The sequence below is a fragment of the Mustela nigripes genome, chromosome 1, assembly GCF_022355385.1.
Source record: "Mustela nigripes isolate SB6536 chromosome 1, MUSNIG.SB6536, whole genome shotgun sequence".
NCBI lineage: Eukaryota > Metazoa > Chordata > Mammalia > Carnivora > Mustelidae > Mustela > Mustela nigripes.
The window spans coordinates 91985654-92000323 of NC_081557.1; the positions used below are offsets into that span (position 1 = coordinate 91985654).

General features: G+C 43.4%; 1 protein-coding gene across 3 annotated transcripts in view; it reads right to left on the minus strand.

Annotated features, from left to right (window-relative positions):
* The window catches only part of RNF214 (ring finger protein 214), a 45353-nt gene extending 30794 nt beyond the window's left edge, over positions 1 to 14559 (minus strand). Inside the window, exons 1-6 of one of the 3 annotated variants that reach the window (XM_059416517.1) lie at positions 14461 to 14559; positions 12780 to 12898; positions 10059 to 10569; positions 9295 to 9354; positions 5126 to 5266; positions 1517 to 1656 (exon numbers count right to left, since the gene is read on the minus strand). In XM_059416517.1, coding sequence (XP_059272500.1) covers positions 1517 to 1656; positions 5126 to 5266; positions 9295 to 9354; positions 10059 to 10569; positions 12780 to 12895 — 968 coding nt within the window. In that variant the 5' untranslated portion in view covers positions 12896 to 12898; positions 14461 to 14559. Of the gene's footprint in view, positions 1 to 1516; positions 1657 to 5125; positions 5267 to 9294; positions 9355 to 10058; positions 10570 to 12779; positions 12899 to 14411 lie in introns of all 3 variants that reach the window. The other 2 variants (XM_059416532.1, XM_059416524.1) reach the window with 2 other exon arrangements.
* Positions 14560 to 14670: the final 111 nt, after the last annotated feature.

Sequence of the window (14670 nt, forward strand, 5' to 3'; positions counted from 1 at the left end):
CAGACAAATACAATGATCAAAATATCTGTGCCCACAGTTACTGTGGATGATGGAACGCAAAACAAAACATGCATCCCTGCTAGAACAAAGATAAATACAGAAGACTTCTTCTACCTACTTCTGGAAATTCACATTCCACAGAAACCATGACAGAAAGGGTCATTGATGATGGTAACACATAAGAAAGCCCAATTGTATCTTCCAGACCACGAGCAGTAAACTGTTAGCATCAATCACCATCTGGGCTTATCCACTCAGAAGGCCGAGAAAGTGGTCAGAGATAACATTTAAGAGTGTAGAGTACACATCAAAAGGAAATCTTTCACAGAGCCTAGAATTATCACGGCAGATTCACCTTCCCAGCTTCTGCTAAGACTGCTGCTAACGTCTCTGTTTCACCATCCCCCTCCAGCCTGTGAAGATGATGGCAGAGGCCATGCTGTTGCTGGGGGGTGGCAGGGTGTGCAATCACTAACAACGCCAGGTATAGCATTCTACTCCTAGCACACTCTTCATAATCGCTGACACATGGATCTTCATGGACAACTAACCGACCTTCAAAGCATTATCATTCAATTCTCAACGAAACAGATTGGTCCTTAGGCTCTTTCCCAAACATTCTTTCTCATGCTGACCTTTTACGATTACCGCCTTTCATACCTGGAAAATGATTCAACCATTGAACTTGATACTTTTCCCTCAGAGCTCTGACTCATCAGCAGGCCAAGATTTTCTTGATAAAAGCACATTTTATTTTATTTTTTTTTTTTTTAAGATTTTATTTATTTATTTGACAGAGAGAAATCACAAGTAGATGGAGAGGCAGGCAGAGAGAGAGAGAGAGGGAAGCAGGCTCCCTGCTGAGCAGAGAGCCCGATGCGGGCCTCGATCCCAGGACCCTGAGATCATGACCTGAGCTGAAGGCAGCGGCTTAACCCACTGAGCCACCCAGGCACCCTAAAAGCACATTTTAGAATTTAAATAAAATCATCAGGGTTCACATTATTTCGATTTCCATGTTAAGAAACTTGGAAAACTGAATATTTGACCAAATTCTATGCACACCTTGCTCTTGCTATAGTACCCAAAAGAGAACAGAGATCCACTGAATAATTCTTTCCAAAGGCTTACTTACAATGTTACTGTTTGAAATTTGTTTTGATGCTGAATAACATAATCAAAATATTCCCAAAGCCTGAACTTCTAAATAAAAACCAGGTTCAAAGCAAGTGAAGCAGGTGTTAGATGCATTTCAAAATCTGGATCATACTTAGGACCCAACAATCAGCTGCTATTATTTTCAAGGTATTATTGAATCTGAAAAAAAAATTTTTTTTTTTTTATTGAATCTAACACAAGGTGCTGAAAAAGCTAAAATCATTAGAGGATTTTATTTGTGCACTTGTTTTTCAAATAAAAATTAGACCGAAAGAAAGCAGGAACACAAACACGACTGGATGCTACGTATAAATCCACACACGCACACAGAGGTTTTACTCTTGACAGCATCATTTACCTTCTGCCCTTCTCACAAAGCTTCTCGATTTCAGCTTTCAGATCCTGCTCCTTCTGCAAAAACTCCTTCTTTTCTTTCTCTATCTTCTTCTTTGTTTCTTCTCGCTTTATTGTTACATCCTGGATAGCTTTTAGTATCTCCTGAGTCCCCCATAATTACAGTCACACACAAATAAAGAAGGAAATGAATTAGTTCTTTTGGTCTGAAGGTTATTTTCAACTAACACAAATTAATACATGGACTCTAGTAAATTCAAGCTGGATTGAAGGAATTGGGTTGATGAGTAGCTCTGAAAGCCAGTATTTAGATGTAAGAGAGAAAGTTACAATAAAGCAGATTTCAATTCAGCAGGAGCAAAAATTTCTGATAATCACAACTGTTCAAAATGGGATTTACTGCCCTGAGAAGCAATAACCCTTCCATTACCCATGTTCGGATAAAGGCCAAATGAACACCTGCTATGAATGCTGAGAAAAGCATTCTTACATGGGGTAGGAATTCATTATGTCCTATAAAAATGGTCCTGTTTTGTTTTGTTAAGGTTCTGCTTTCTTATGTGTGAGAAGTTTTTTGGTTCCTTTTGTACTTTAACAAAAATATATGTCTTTGCAGTAATAAGTGGAATAATAAAAAAGTGATAGTTAAGTCACTCCTTAATCCATGCCAATTCCACCCATCATTAATATGTTCACTGTTTCGTAGGACTGCTTTCACATCTTTATTCTCACACAAATACACATATACTAAAATATGTAGTTCTTTGCTTCTGAGTTTTTTCCAAATGAGATGATTTTTTTTTTAAAGATTTTATTTATTTACTTGTCAGAGAAAGAGACAGAGAGAGAACACAAGCAGGAGGAGCGGCAGGCAAAGGGAGTAGCAGGCTCCCCATGCAGGACTCAATCCCCAGATCCTGGGACTACAATCTAAGCCAAAGGCAGACGCTAACCAAAATACAATGGTCAGCGTCTGCCGTCTGACCAACTGAGCCACCCAGGCTCGGTCAATCATGAGATGATTTTATACACATTATTCTGCATCCTGCTTTTTTTCACTTGATGTGAGCATACTGTCAATACAGATTTAACTGGGGGCACTTGCGTGGCTCAGTTGGTTAAACATGTGATTGGTTTCGGCTTGGGTCATGATCTCAGGGCTGCAGGATCGAGCCCCGTCAGGCTCCGGGCTCAGTGCAGATGTGCTTGGGATTCTCTCCCTTCTCTCTCTACCGCTCCCCCACTCAAGTGTACTCTCTTTTTCTCAAATAAATAAATAAATCTTAAAAAGTAAAGTAAAATAAATATACAGATTTAACTTAAAAATAGCAGTATATGACATAACATGTCTATGTATATATATCCAATTTATCTAACCATTCTATGTAAGGAGTCTATCAAGTTGACTCCAGTTTTCTCTAACTACACAAATTACTGCAATAAATACACTGTATATCTACATTTTCATATAAAAACTTTTATTTCTGTAGAAAAGACTTAATGAAATGATTGCTAGGTCATTGCATATTTTAAGTCTTAACTGACAATTCTTAGTAACTTTTCCAAAACGCTGTAACAATCCATATACAAATGTCTGGAAAGGGTTCATTTTTCCTCACTCTTGATAACCTATTTCATTTTTGCCAATCTTCTGAGGGGAGAGAGAGAAATGATATCTAATCATTTTAAGAAACATTTTCCTAACTCCCATTCTCTACTGTTTCTGCAGTCAGCCTCCTCCAACTAGAATAAGCATTCAATGCAGAGACTATGTTCCCTTTACTGCTAAATTTGCAGAGACTGGATCAGGAACTCTGAAAACATTTGCTAAATGAATGAATGAATGAATTCCAGTGAGGCTGAGGCCGAGCCTTTTATGTATTATCCACTTGCTTTTCTTCTTCTGTATACTACCATTTATAATTGTTTTAAAGATTTTATTTATGTATTTGAGAGAGAGAGAGAGAGAGCACAAGCGCATGAGCAGAGAGCCCAACTCAGGGCTTGATCCCAGGACCCTGAGATCTTGACCTGAGCTGAAGGCAGATGCTTGACTGCCTAGGCCACCAAGGTGCCCCACCATTAATAATTGTTGTAGGCAAAATAATAACACCTGCCCCCAAAATATGTCCACATTCTAATCTAACCTAATCCCTGGGACCTGTGACTATGTTTCTTTCCACGAGAAAAGAGACTGTGCAGATCTGACTAAGGTAAAGACCCGGATGCAGGGAGACAGTCCTGGATCATCTGGGTGGGCCCAATATAATCACACAGGTCTTTCAAGGTGGAGAACCTTTCTCAATTGTGATCTGAGGAAGTTGTGGCTGGGGAGGAGTGGTCAGACATGCAAATTTGCTGAACCTGAAGGTAGAGACGGGGTCCACAAGTCAAGGAATACAAGCAGCCTCTAGAAGCTGGAAATGTAGAAAGAGGTATTCTCCCCCAGAGTCCCCAGAAAGTGATGCAACCCTGCCAATACTTGGATTTTAGCCCAGTGACTTGGACTTTTGACCTAAAGGACTGTGAGATAATAAATTTGTATGGTGTTCAGGTGGCAAATTGATGGTAATTTGTTACAGGAGAAACAGGAAACTATACAATAACCTTTCCTGAGTTTTTTCTAGAGTACTTGACTTCTACCACGAACTTGTAGGAGACTCAGAACACAGATATGGATATTAAACCCTTTATCAGATGTGGTACAAATACTTTCCCAATCTACCACTGATCTTCTGATGTATCATCTGCCATATCAGAAGTTTTAAATTATACACAATTAAATCGATTCATTTTTCTATGGCTTCTGGGTTTTTTACCTGGCTTAAAGTGACCTCTTGCAAGCCAAGGTTTTATAAACATTGTCCTAAATTTCCTTCTAATTAACACTTTTTCCAGTGTTCATACGTAGATTTTTAATCTACTAGAATTATGTTTTGGGGTTTTTTTAAAGATTTTATTTATTTATTTGACAGACAGAGATAGTGAGAAAGGGAACACAAGCAGGGGGAGGTGGAGAGGGAGAAGCAGGCTTCCCACTGAGCAGGGAGCCTGACGCTCGATCCCAGGACTCTGAGATCATGACCTGAGCTGAAGGCAGGCGCTTACAACTGAGCTACCAGCTGCCCCTAGAATTACCGTTTTTTAATATAACATAAGAGTCTAATTACATGGTTTTCCAAGTAACGAATGTCAACAAAATATATTAATTAACTTTTGTCTCTAATCTAAAATAGAAGTGAGAGTTTGGGGGCTCCTGGGTCGCTCAGTCAGCTGAGTGTCCAATATTTGGTTTCAGCTCTGGTCACGACCTCAGAGTTGTGGGATCAAGTGTCTCGTTGGGCTCTGCGCTCAATGGGGAGTCTGCCTGAGATTCTCTCCCTATGCCCCTCCAATGGCTCAAAGACATGCACGCTCTCTCTCTCAAATAAATAAAATCAAAACAAAAAACTCAGATTTTGAACAAGATATCCTCAAAGCTTCTTTTTATCCTTAAAATTCTAACACAACCATTAAAAAGATAAACATTGCTCTTCCACCAATTCAGAAATAAAATTACAGCCTGATTAGGGAGTGTAGCCATACTTATTGAGATTTAACATAAGCGGGGTACCTGGTGATTCTTCATTTCTTCTTCTCTCCTTTGCTGGAGCTGCTTTAATTGCACTTGGAGCTGATTCTCCACTTGCCTCTGCTTGTCCAGGACCTCCTGGTAACGCTCCTTCAACAGTGTTCTCTCTGTCATCATTTTGTCCTATTTGTAACAAGAGAAAAAAAGTTTAATTCCCAAGTTTAATTGCAAAAAACACCAGCTGTTCAAGGCAATGTGCAGAGCTCTAGGCTACAGGGTCCAATATTCTAACTACAGCCATGAGTAGCTATATAAACTTCAATTAATTAAAGTAAGAACATTTTAAAAGACAGCCCCTCAGTCACCTAGCCACATTTCCAAGTACTCAGTACTTAGTCCCAAGAACAAATGGCTATCACACTGGCCAACACAGATAGAAGACATTTCCATCACTACAGGAAACCCTGTTGCACAGCTCGGCTTGGGGGAAGGGGGTGGTAAGGAATGGCCTGTGGGCCAAATCCAGCCATTGTCTGAATTTTTTTCTTAAGATTTATTTATTCATTTCAGGGAGGGGGGAGAGAGAGAGAGCGAGAGAGAGCGTGTGAACTTGCGTGCACAAGCAGGTGGAGGGGCCAAGGGAGAGGAAGAAAAGCAGACTCCGTGCTAAGCTCGGATCCCACGACCCTGAGATCATGACCAGAGCCAAAATCAAGAGTTGGAAGCTCAACCAACTGAGCTACCCAGTGCCCATATAAATAAATTTTATAGGAAAATAGACATCCCCAATGGCTTAAGGGCTGCTTTTATCCTACAATGAGTGGAATGGTTGCAACAGAACCCACAGAGCCCCAAAGCCTAAGACATTTACCCTCTGACCTTTTACAGAAAAAATTTGTCAATCACTGCTCTAGAGAATAAGAAGAAGGAAGCATTTTATCAGAACAAGAAGAAATGAGTAGGTAAAAACAAAACAAACAAAAAAAAAAACAGATTACCTACTCAAAACCGCATCCAGAAAAGAGGATTCCTTACTGGCCATTAGCGCTGAAAATGGACAGATCCACTAAAGAGGTCTGGGGAACATGAAATTCAGACTGGACAAATTAGCAAGCTTTCATACATGAGCACAAGAGTAGAAGAAAGTTTTCTGAGGACCACAGTTCAGCTCTGTCTCCCCATATCCGTAAATCAAGAAAAGTGATGGTTATATTTCAAAGGGATGCTAAGAGACGGTCAATTTAAAACACACTTAGTATAAAGCAGACCATGTCAAATTTAAACAAAGAGCATTCAACTGAACTTATTCATTAAAAGATTAACTATTTTCAAAGAAAAAACAGGTTTTAGAGGCGAACAAAGGAAAACTTATTACATTATGATAATACAAACTAAGTTTCAAGATGGGACTTTAGCAGAGCACCTGGGTAATGTAGTCAGTTAAGTGTCCGACTCTTGGTTTCAGCTCAGGTCACAGTCTCAGGGTTGTGAGATCCAGCCCTGCATAGGGCTCTATTCTCAGCCCAGAGCCTGCTTGGGATTCTCTCTCCCTCTCGCTCTGCCCCTCCTCCTTGTGCTCCCTATCTAAAATAGATAAATAAATCTTTAAAAAAGGCGGGGGGGATTTTAGCTCTGCGATAAACTAGTCCTTAGTCCAGGTGCTGAAATGTGACTAGGGCTCCCAGGGACTCTCCAGTCTCATGTCCTTCTTTTTTTTTTTTTAAGATTTTATTTACTTATTTGACAGAGAGAGATCACAAGTAGGCAGAGAGGCAGGCAGAGAGAGGGAGGGGGGAGGGAAGCAGGCTCCCCGCTGAGCAGAGAGCCTGATGTGGGGCTCGATCCCAGCACCCTGGGATCATGACCTGAGCCGAAGGCAGAGGCTTAAACCACTGAGCCACCCAGCACCCTCCAGCTCACATCTTTATAGGGATTCTGAACCTGGGATCTATGGATCGTCCTCAAGGGTCTCTAAACTCTTTGAAATAGGGCAATGTGGTGGGGAGGATAAATTTTTCTGAGAGGAGAATTAAGTTTTCAAAAGATTCCAAAGGAGGACTTTAAACCAAGCAAAATATTAAGAACCAATATATGCAACTAGTAGATAAGAGGAATATTTTCTTTCTTCAGCACAGCTCTTTCCCTTTATTTCCTTGTGGTACCTTCTCCACCCACAATGCTTCTTTAAAGTAACAGAGGCCAGGGGAAAAAACCACCAGTCTCATGAAAAGAAGTCTCAAGGTATACACTGTTAGTACATACAAAAAGAGAACTGAAAGGCTATAGAGTAAACTACTTCATCCATTATCATTTCATCTTAACAAGCCAAAGTTACTTGGTTTAATCAGTGTCTAATTGGTTCCAAGGACCAGAAGTTATAATTTCAAACGCAGCCAGTGGGAAATTACCATAAATGCACAAAAAAGGAAACAAAACAGAAGCCAGATTTCTTGTATTGCTACCAAGCTTAACACCTGCCTAGTTCCACTGACTTTTTAAAAGCATGTGGGCCCACAGTGTATGTTAACTAACTAGAATTTAAAGGAAAATTTGAAAAAATAAAATAATATAAAATAAACAAAATAAAGGCATGTGGGCCATCCCGCTACCCAAAAGAAAACAGCCACACAAAACATAACCCCGGGCCTCTTCTGGCCCAATCATTTGGTAGTTTCCATTCCTGCTTCAGACTGATGCTAAAACTTATTTATAACTTAGTTGGCCCTTGGATTACTATAGTCATCAGAACCCCACCATACAACTGTGGGGACAAAATAAATACTCTATGTGAAGTGCTTAGAGTAAGTATTCAAGAAAAGGTGAATCCCCACCCCCAACCCCCTTCCCTGGGACTTCTCTTCTGGCTTGGTTTTCACCCAGCACATCTCCACCAGCTCGCTTATCTCTAGGACCTTTTTACCTGCCTATTAGGAGTAACTCCAAGTTGCTACCTTGTATTTAAAAAACTTTATTCACTTCATCTTGCTAATATACTCCCACAACTTCCTTCTTTCCATCTGCCCCTCAATTTCTTCAACTTGAACAAATACCTACTTTCTCATCTGGTTGCTACAAGCACTTTCTCTCTCATTTTTTTTCACTCAGTTAACACATATTACCCTAAAAACCTCTTCCTGACGCTAGGGTACCTTTCCCAGCATCATCCTTCCTCTTGAAAAATATACACTTTGATATCTATATTCTTTTTTTTAAGATTTTATTTATTTATTTGACAGAGAGATCACAAGTAGGCAGAGAGGCAGGCAGAAAGAGGGGGAAGCAGACTCCCTGTTGAGCAGAGAGCCCGACGCAGGGCTCAATCCCAGGATCCTGAGACTGTGCCCTGAGCCAAAGGCAGAGGCTTAGCCCACTGAGCCACCCAGGCACCCCTGGTATCTATATTCTTGAGGGTGGAAGTTTCTGCGACAAAATACCAGAGATAGATCAGAGACCATTTTAACAAAGATAAATGTGCAGCTTTCTAGGTTTTAAAAACCAATTGCTAGGAATAAAAGGGAAGAGACGACTCAACGGTACACCAGAAAAAGACCTGATGGGAGTCTGGCTGAAAGCTCAAAATGCTGAGCAGACTGGGGAGACTTAGCCAAGGGAGACTTAAGAAATAGTGTCTGGCAGGATAAACAGAAGGAGAACCCCACTTTGTTGTGACTTCATTATTCTGTATTTGGATTATTGTATTTAGTTCTCAGGATCACATTTTCAAAGCAACATTGATAAGATGGAACTTGTCCAGGTGGGAAAGTCACCAGGACAAGGGAAGGGCTGGAAAATATATTGGATGAAGAAAAGAAGACTGTTAAAAATGTCTGGGAATGTTTTTTCTGGAAAGATTCACGCTTGAGGAATAAGGGGAAGAGGAATAAACAAACTTCAAGGATACACAGGGCCAACAAGTAAAGGAAGATTTGGATTTAGTCTACATAGCTCAGGAGAGCACTCTAAGTATGACAGGTGCTATCCTCACCTCAGAACAAGATGTAACAATAAGAGCTCTTTGTCAAATACAAGAGGCTGCTTTACGAGTAGCAAGCTTCCCATCTCTGGGAGTGATCAAGTAGAAAGAAATTAGCTGACCATCTGTTAGGGATTTGAAAAGGAGATTCCTGCACCTTTTCCAGATGAGATGGTATGACTCTAGATAGTCTGAGTGAATGATCTTGTATATTCACTGTGACAGTTTAAGTACTCACCAGATTCTTTTCAATATCTTGATCCGTGTTTACCTCTGAATCGGCCGTCTTAAAGTCAGTCTATAAAGAAAGAAGCAATTATATTCATGATTGTTCAGAGACGTTTTAAAAGGCAGAACTGCTCTTTAGTAATTTTACCTAGAAATCTGTCACAAGTAACTAAGCAGCTAAATTTTGCGTTCCCTTAGTGGCTTATTAACAAGGGAAGAACTATAGGTCTGGCAAATAGGAGCTGGCATGTATATTGCATTGAACATTTATCCCACAAAAGAACCTGAACAAGACCCAAGAACTGACAGAGAGACAGCCTCAGGCGTGAAGTAAGAATCTCGCCCCCTACTGCCTCTTGTGCCCATCTTTCCTCCTATAACAAAGCACACCAAGCACTAGGAGGCAGGATCCACTGTACTTCTTAAGATGTAGGTCAGAGAATTAACAAGGATTCCTCCTGCAAGGACAAAGATGGGAAATATGAATGCTAATGACCTACACTCATCCATTAGTCAGTGAAAGAGATTATACGTAGGTCATAAAGTTTCCTGGCGCCACGACAGGATCCTGGCTCCTGGCTTTATTATTTATTGAACACCAGAAGGATGACATCACATAGCACCACACGAAAATCGTACGACAGTTGCCAATAAAAAAACGGGACAGAGTAGTTCTCCGCCACCTACAAAGAAAAAAGTCTCCTACCCTTGATAAGTATATAAATACATAAATAGCCCAAATTCCACGTTAGTAGTAGAAACTTGATACTTGACCTGTACAGCAATGTTTTGAGAAAGCTTCAGGGAACAGCTATCCTGATCATCATCCTGATCCACTCTGACTCCTTCAACCCCATTTGCTGGAGACACCACAGGTCGGAAATCCAAGCCTGTGTCCCTGCTACCTTCCTTTAGGATGGAGGCTGGTGGGGATTTCTCTTCAGAACAATTCCCGGAGGCAAGCTGCTTTGTATGGCCCCCTGCCTTAAGAGACCGAGTGACAGGATGGAGGCTCTCCTGGAGGCATGTGTCCCCCTCCTCTCCTGCTGTGTCGGCCACGTCCTTCAAATCAGACTGAGACCCACCGCCAGAAAGACCAAGGGCTGTGGCTAGCAAGTTTTCTCCTAAAACCGCCCGGTGCGCTGCTGAAGTGTCACCTGCTGATGAACCAGGATTCTGCTCTGGGTGTTCCAAATGCACATTTCTGTTATTCTCCTTGGTTATCGTTTGGCTACTTACACTCGACAGAGGCGAGTTCTTGTGCTTCTGTGCAGGGTCTTTGGGGCTATCAAAAACACAAGATAAAAAGTTTCACTCTTCACCCAATCTTAAGGAAGATTAAAGACATATCTTTAACGTAACGACTAGAAGAACAAAACCAGACTACATAAGCCCCTCAAATTATCAGAATGACGTGGAACTTGGTCTTTGTCTGTGATTTTGACCCACATGCAGGGAGTAGAGCCTGATGGTTAGAAGCTGGGTGCTGGAGACAGACATTTCCTGTAGGGTGACTGTAAATAAACACAATAAATGACCCTGAAGAGCCTCAGATTTGTGAGGCCCAATCTGAATCCTTTTGGGGAATGTCACTGACAGCCTACTGCTCATTTAAAGTTTTTCATTTAGTGAGCTGTACTGACTTGGTTACACGTCATGTTCTAATAAAAAAAAATATTAATTTAGAAAAAATGTTCTTATTCCACTCTCACGTTTCATAAAAATAATTTTCATTCAAATCCCTCACACAGATCTTTGGCCAGAACCACCTTTCGGGTTCCTCAACAGTTTCCCAGAGCACAGGAATGAGTGGTTGTCTTGAGGTTGTCTGAGGTACAGACACCAAATCCAAAACTGAAGCTGTCAGTGGGACCTTTATCCCAGACAAATACATGCACACGGAGAAACACTGGGAAAGCCGTTCTGACATTTGTCATGGCCAGTTTCATACTGCTTTTTTTGAAGAGCTCTTTAAAACCAATTTACAGTGACTTCTAACAGTCACAACCGTGAACCTGCCACCCAGGAATAATGACTGCATCTGTATTAAACTTCTTTGCCCCCTTTTTAAAAAACAAAAAAAAATCCAGGTTGTGTCAACTGATGCTCTTAAGTACCCCAAGCCAGCACTGACTGAGGCTTCCTGTCCTCAACAGCACATGTTGTTCAAAATAAAAGAACCAACAGTGTCTTTGGGGTACGAAAACCTTCATGAACACCTCTAGCTGACTCCTTCCTGAGAGCTACCTGGGGAAGTGGGGGAAACACTTAGACTATTAATTTGGGCATATACAGTACAGTCCCCAGGTGTAAATCCTGCTCTGCTATTTACCAGTTGTCTGACTCTCGTTAAGTTACTTCACCTCATTCATCAAACTGAAACATGACCCACCTAATAGGGTTATTGGGAGGATGACATGAAATCAGGCTTCTGAAGTATATGGAACAGGGCTTGGCACAGTACATATTCAATCAACCCTAGCTGCCATCACTATTACTAGGAGTACGTGGATGATTCTATTTATAAAATGAAGATCCAGGATTATGGTTAGGCTTACTCAACATTTTCCCCCATTACCCATTAGCCAACAAATCTCTAATTTAAACCGGTATTTATGAGGTGCTACCAAGTCAGACAAGCCTGGGTTCAAACCCTGACTCCAGTGTAGCTCGGCAACCCTGCGGCAAGTGTGTCTCAATCTCCTCACCTGTAAATGGGAATAATATTAGCACCTCCCTCCTAGGGCTGTTACGAGGATTAAATGTGTTAATACATATTCAATTGTTAGTACAGTATGACCTATTATATCGGGTCCCAGGTGCTCTAGAAAAGAGTTGAGGAGGAATACAGAGTTGACTTAGCACAACACTGTACATAACTATGCATTAAGGACTGTATGATGCGAAGCTGGGAAACCGTAATTCAGCCCTCAAGAGTGTAGACAGGAGGCAAAATATCTATGTGAAGCAGGAAGCCATAGGAACAAAGCTAGCTGTAGATAATACAGACACGTATATCTGTGGGTATGTATGAATATACATGTGCTTTACACATACATATGCATACACATCCATATCTCTATGTAACATAGAAAACATACAAATACACAAGTATGATATAGAATACCATTATAGTATATGTAATCATAACATAGATATACAGGCATAATATGCAGATATAGACACAGATATTATGTTATAAATATACAACTAATTGAACATACAGTAAAGGGTGGGGAAATACTAGCATTTTCAAAAGAGTTTCACCCCCTGTATTCTACTGACACACTTAGCATGCCTGCGAAGTGCCAGACGCTCTGTTAGGTACCATAAATACACACAGGGATCAGACAGTCCCCACCTTTAAAAAGCTTACTCTGGGCCAGGGCCATTAGAGCCAAAAAGAGGAAAACCCCACTCCATTTCCGTAAGAAGCCATCCCACAAAAGCCCTTCGCCCGAATGAAATCTTCCCAGTCAAGGATGCGTACGTTACCTTAGACCATCTGGGAGACCTTCGTCTGATTTGGAAGCACATAAACTAGAGGAGGATTCTGGAGGATTGGGGGCACTGGACACCACACCAGCTACCTCAGACGCTGCCGCCATCATGCTCTGTACATTCAGAAACAAATTACAGGCTGCATGTTTCCAATTTTTAAAACAAGCCTATCTTTCCCCGTTGGAAGGTCCATACCAGAGTTGTTCCAGGAAAGAAACACAAAGAAAAAGCTGAGTCCCAAGAGAAAATACTGAGATTTTCTGTAGCAGGGTATTAAAAGAACCACTGGACACAAGAGGCCCCAGTGGACACGGATCCTCAAAAATCACCGGCTTTATATAAATCTCTAGGAGTGTGTACAAAGCTTTCCCGCTTTTGGCAGAGATGCAGTCATTTAAAACAGACTACAGCGTGTGAGAATCGCCCAAACAGTCCACATGCCTTCTTTACCTAGTATTATTTACAAAGAATGCATTTGGGGCCTAATAATCAACCATAGCATACATTTTAAATGATTACAATCATCCTCTGTGCATCTAAGTTAAGTTGTTTGGAGATGTTCGTGTGTGAGAAAAAAGCAAAGCGATGTTGGGCAATCAGAGCATCTTCTAGCGTCAGGGTGCTCCCCACACATGGGAAATGTTTGAGAGCCACTAATGGAGAAAAACACAGACTCTTCAGAGTTACTACAGGAGTGCAAAAGAGTACAGGAATCTTGGGTACTCCTCCAAGAGAAAGAGAGGCTGAGAAACAGGGTAATCCAAGTCAGGGGATGGGGACAGAGGCCTTTCCTGGATCAGGAGGTCATCCTTTGTGTAGCAGGACAAACTCACAGCCCTCTACGATGAAGACAAAGGGGGGAAAAGAATGTTGGGGGGGGGGGGGGCGTTGGGGTGGAAGTGTTAGTTTAAATTCTTGTTTTTATTTTAATAGCATCGCAGGTATTCACACCGCCCCCAACTCCGCCCGGAACCTTCAAGCATGGGCAAGAATGGAGACTGGGCGCTGTCAACACTTCAGTCACAGACCAGCGACCCGCTGTGCCTCAGTTTCCCCCATTATACAAAGCTCCTAGGAGGAAATGGGCCCCAATCGCCATTACTGCTCCCTCGGGGGGCAAACATCCTGCCCCGACAGAGCCCAGGGTCGGGGGTCCTCGGTGCCCAGGGCATGGGTCCTACGTGCGACTCTGCCGCTACAGCCCAAAGGGAGCGGGGCAGGTACGTCGGGCTGCAGGCTGCGGCGCGGGGTAAGAAGTCGAACGTGTCAAGGGAATCCCTGCGGCGACCGCCAGCGAGGTGGCGACGCCGGGAGCGACGGGTGCTCGGGGGGAAACGGGGCACGGCCGCGAAGGGGACAATGGGGGAAGCAGCGCCCGGCGGCCACGGCCGCCTCAACCGGGGACCGCTAAGTCCGCCGCCTCCTCCGGCCGGGCCCCCCCCCCCCCTCTATCGCGCCCCCCACCCCGCCCCACCGCGTCGCCGGCGCCGTCCCGTTCCTAGGCCGGGACCCCTGCCCCGTCCGCACGGGCCCCCTCCACGCCCCCCGCCTCGACGAACCCCCCTCCGCCCCTGCCCTGGTCCCCGGCGTCGCAGCCCCCTCCCCGCGCGCCCGCCCCGCACACACCTCCCGCGCCGCGCCCCCGGGAGGCAGTGGGGGGAGGGACGGGACGCACCTGAGCGGGCGGAGCGGGGGGAGGGGGCGACCGAGCCTCGGGGGGAGGGGTCGAGCGCCGGCCCGCGCACCGCACCTCCCACTTCCGGCGGCGCGAGCGGAGCGGGCGAGGCTCGGTCGGGAGAGGAGCGGCCTCGGCAGCACTGCGCCGCCCCCGACGGCGCCCTCTGGCGGCCAGAGCCGGCACCGCGGAGGAGCCGCGGACTCCCTG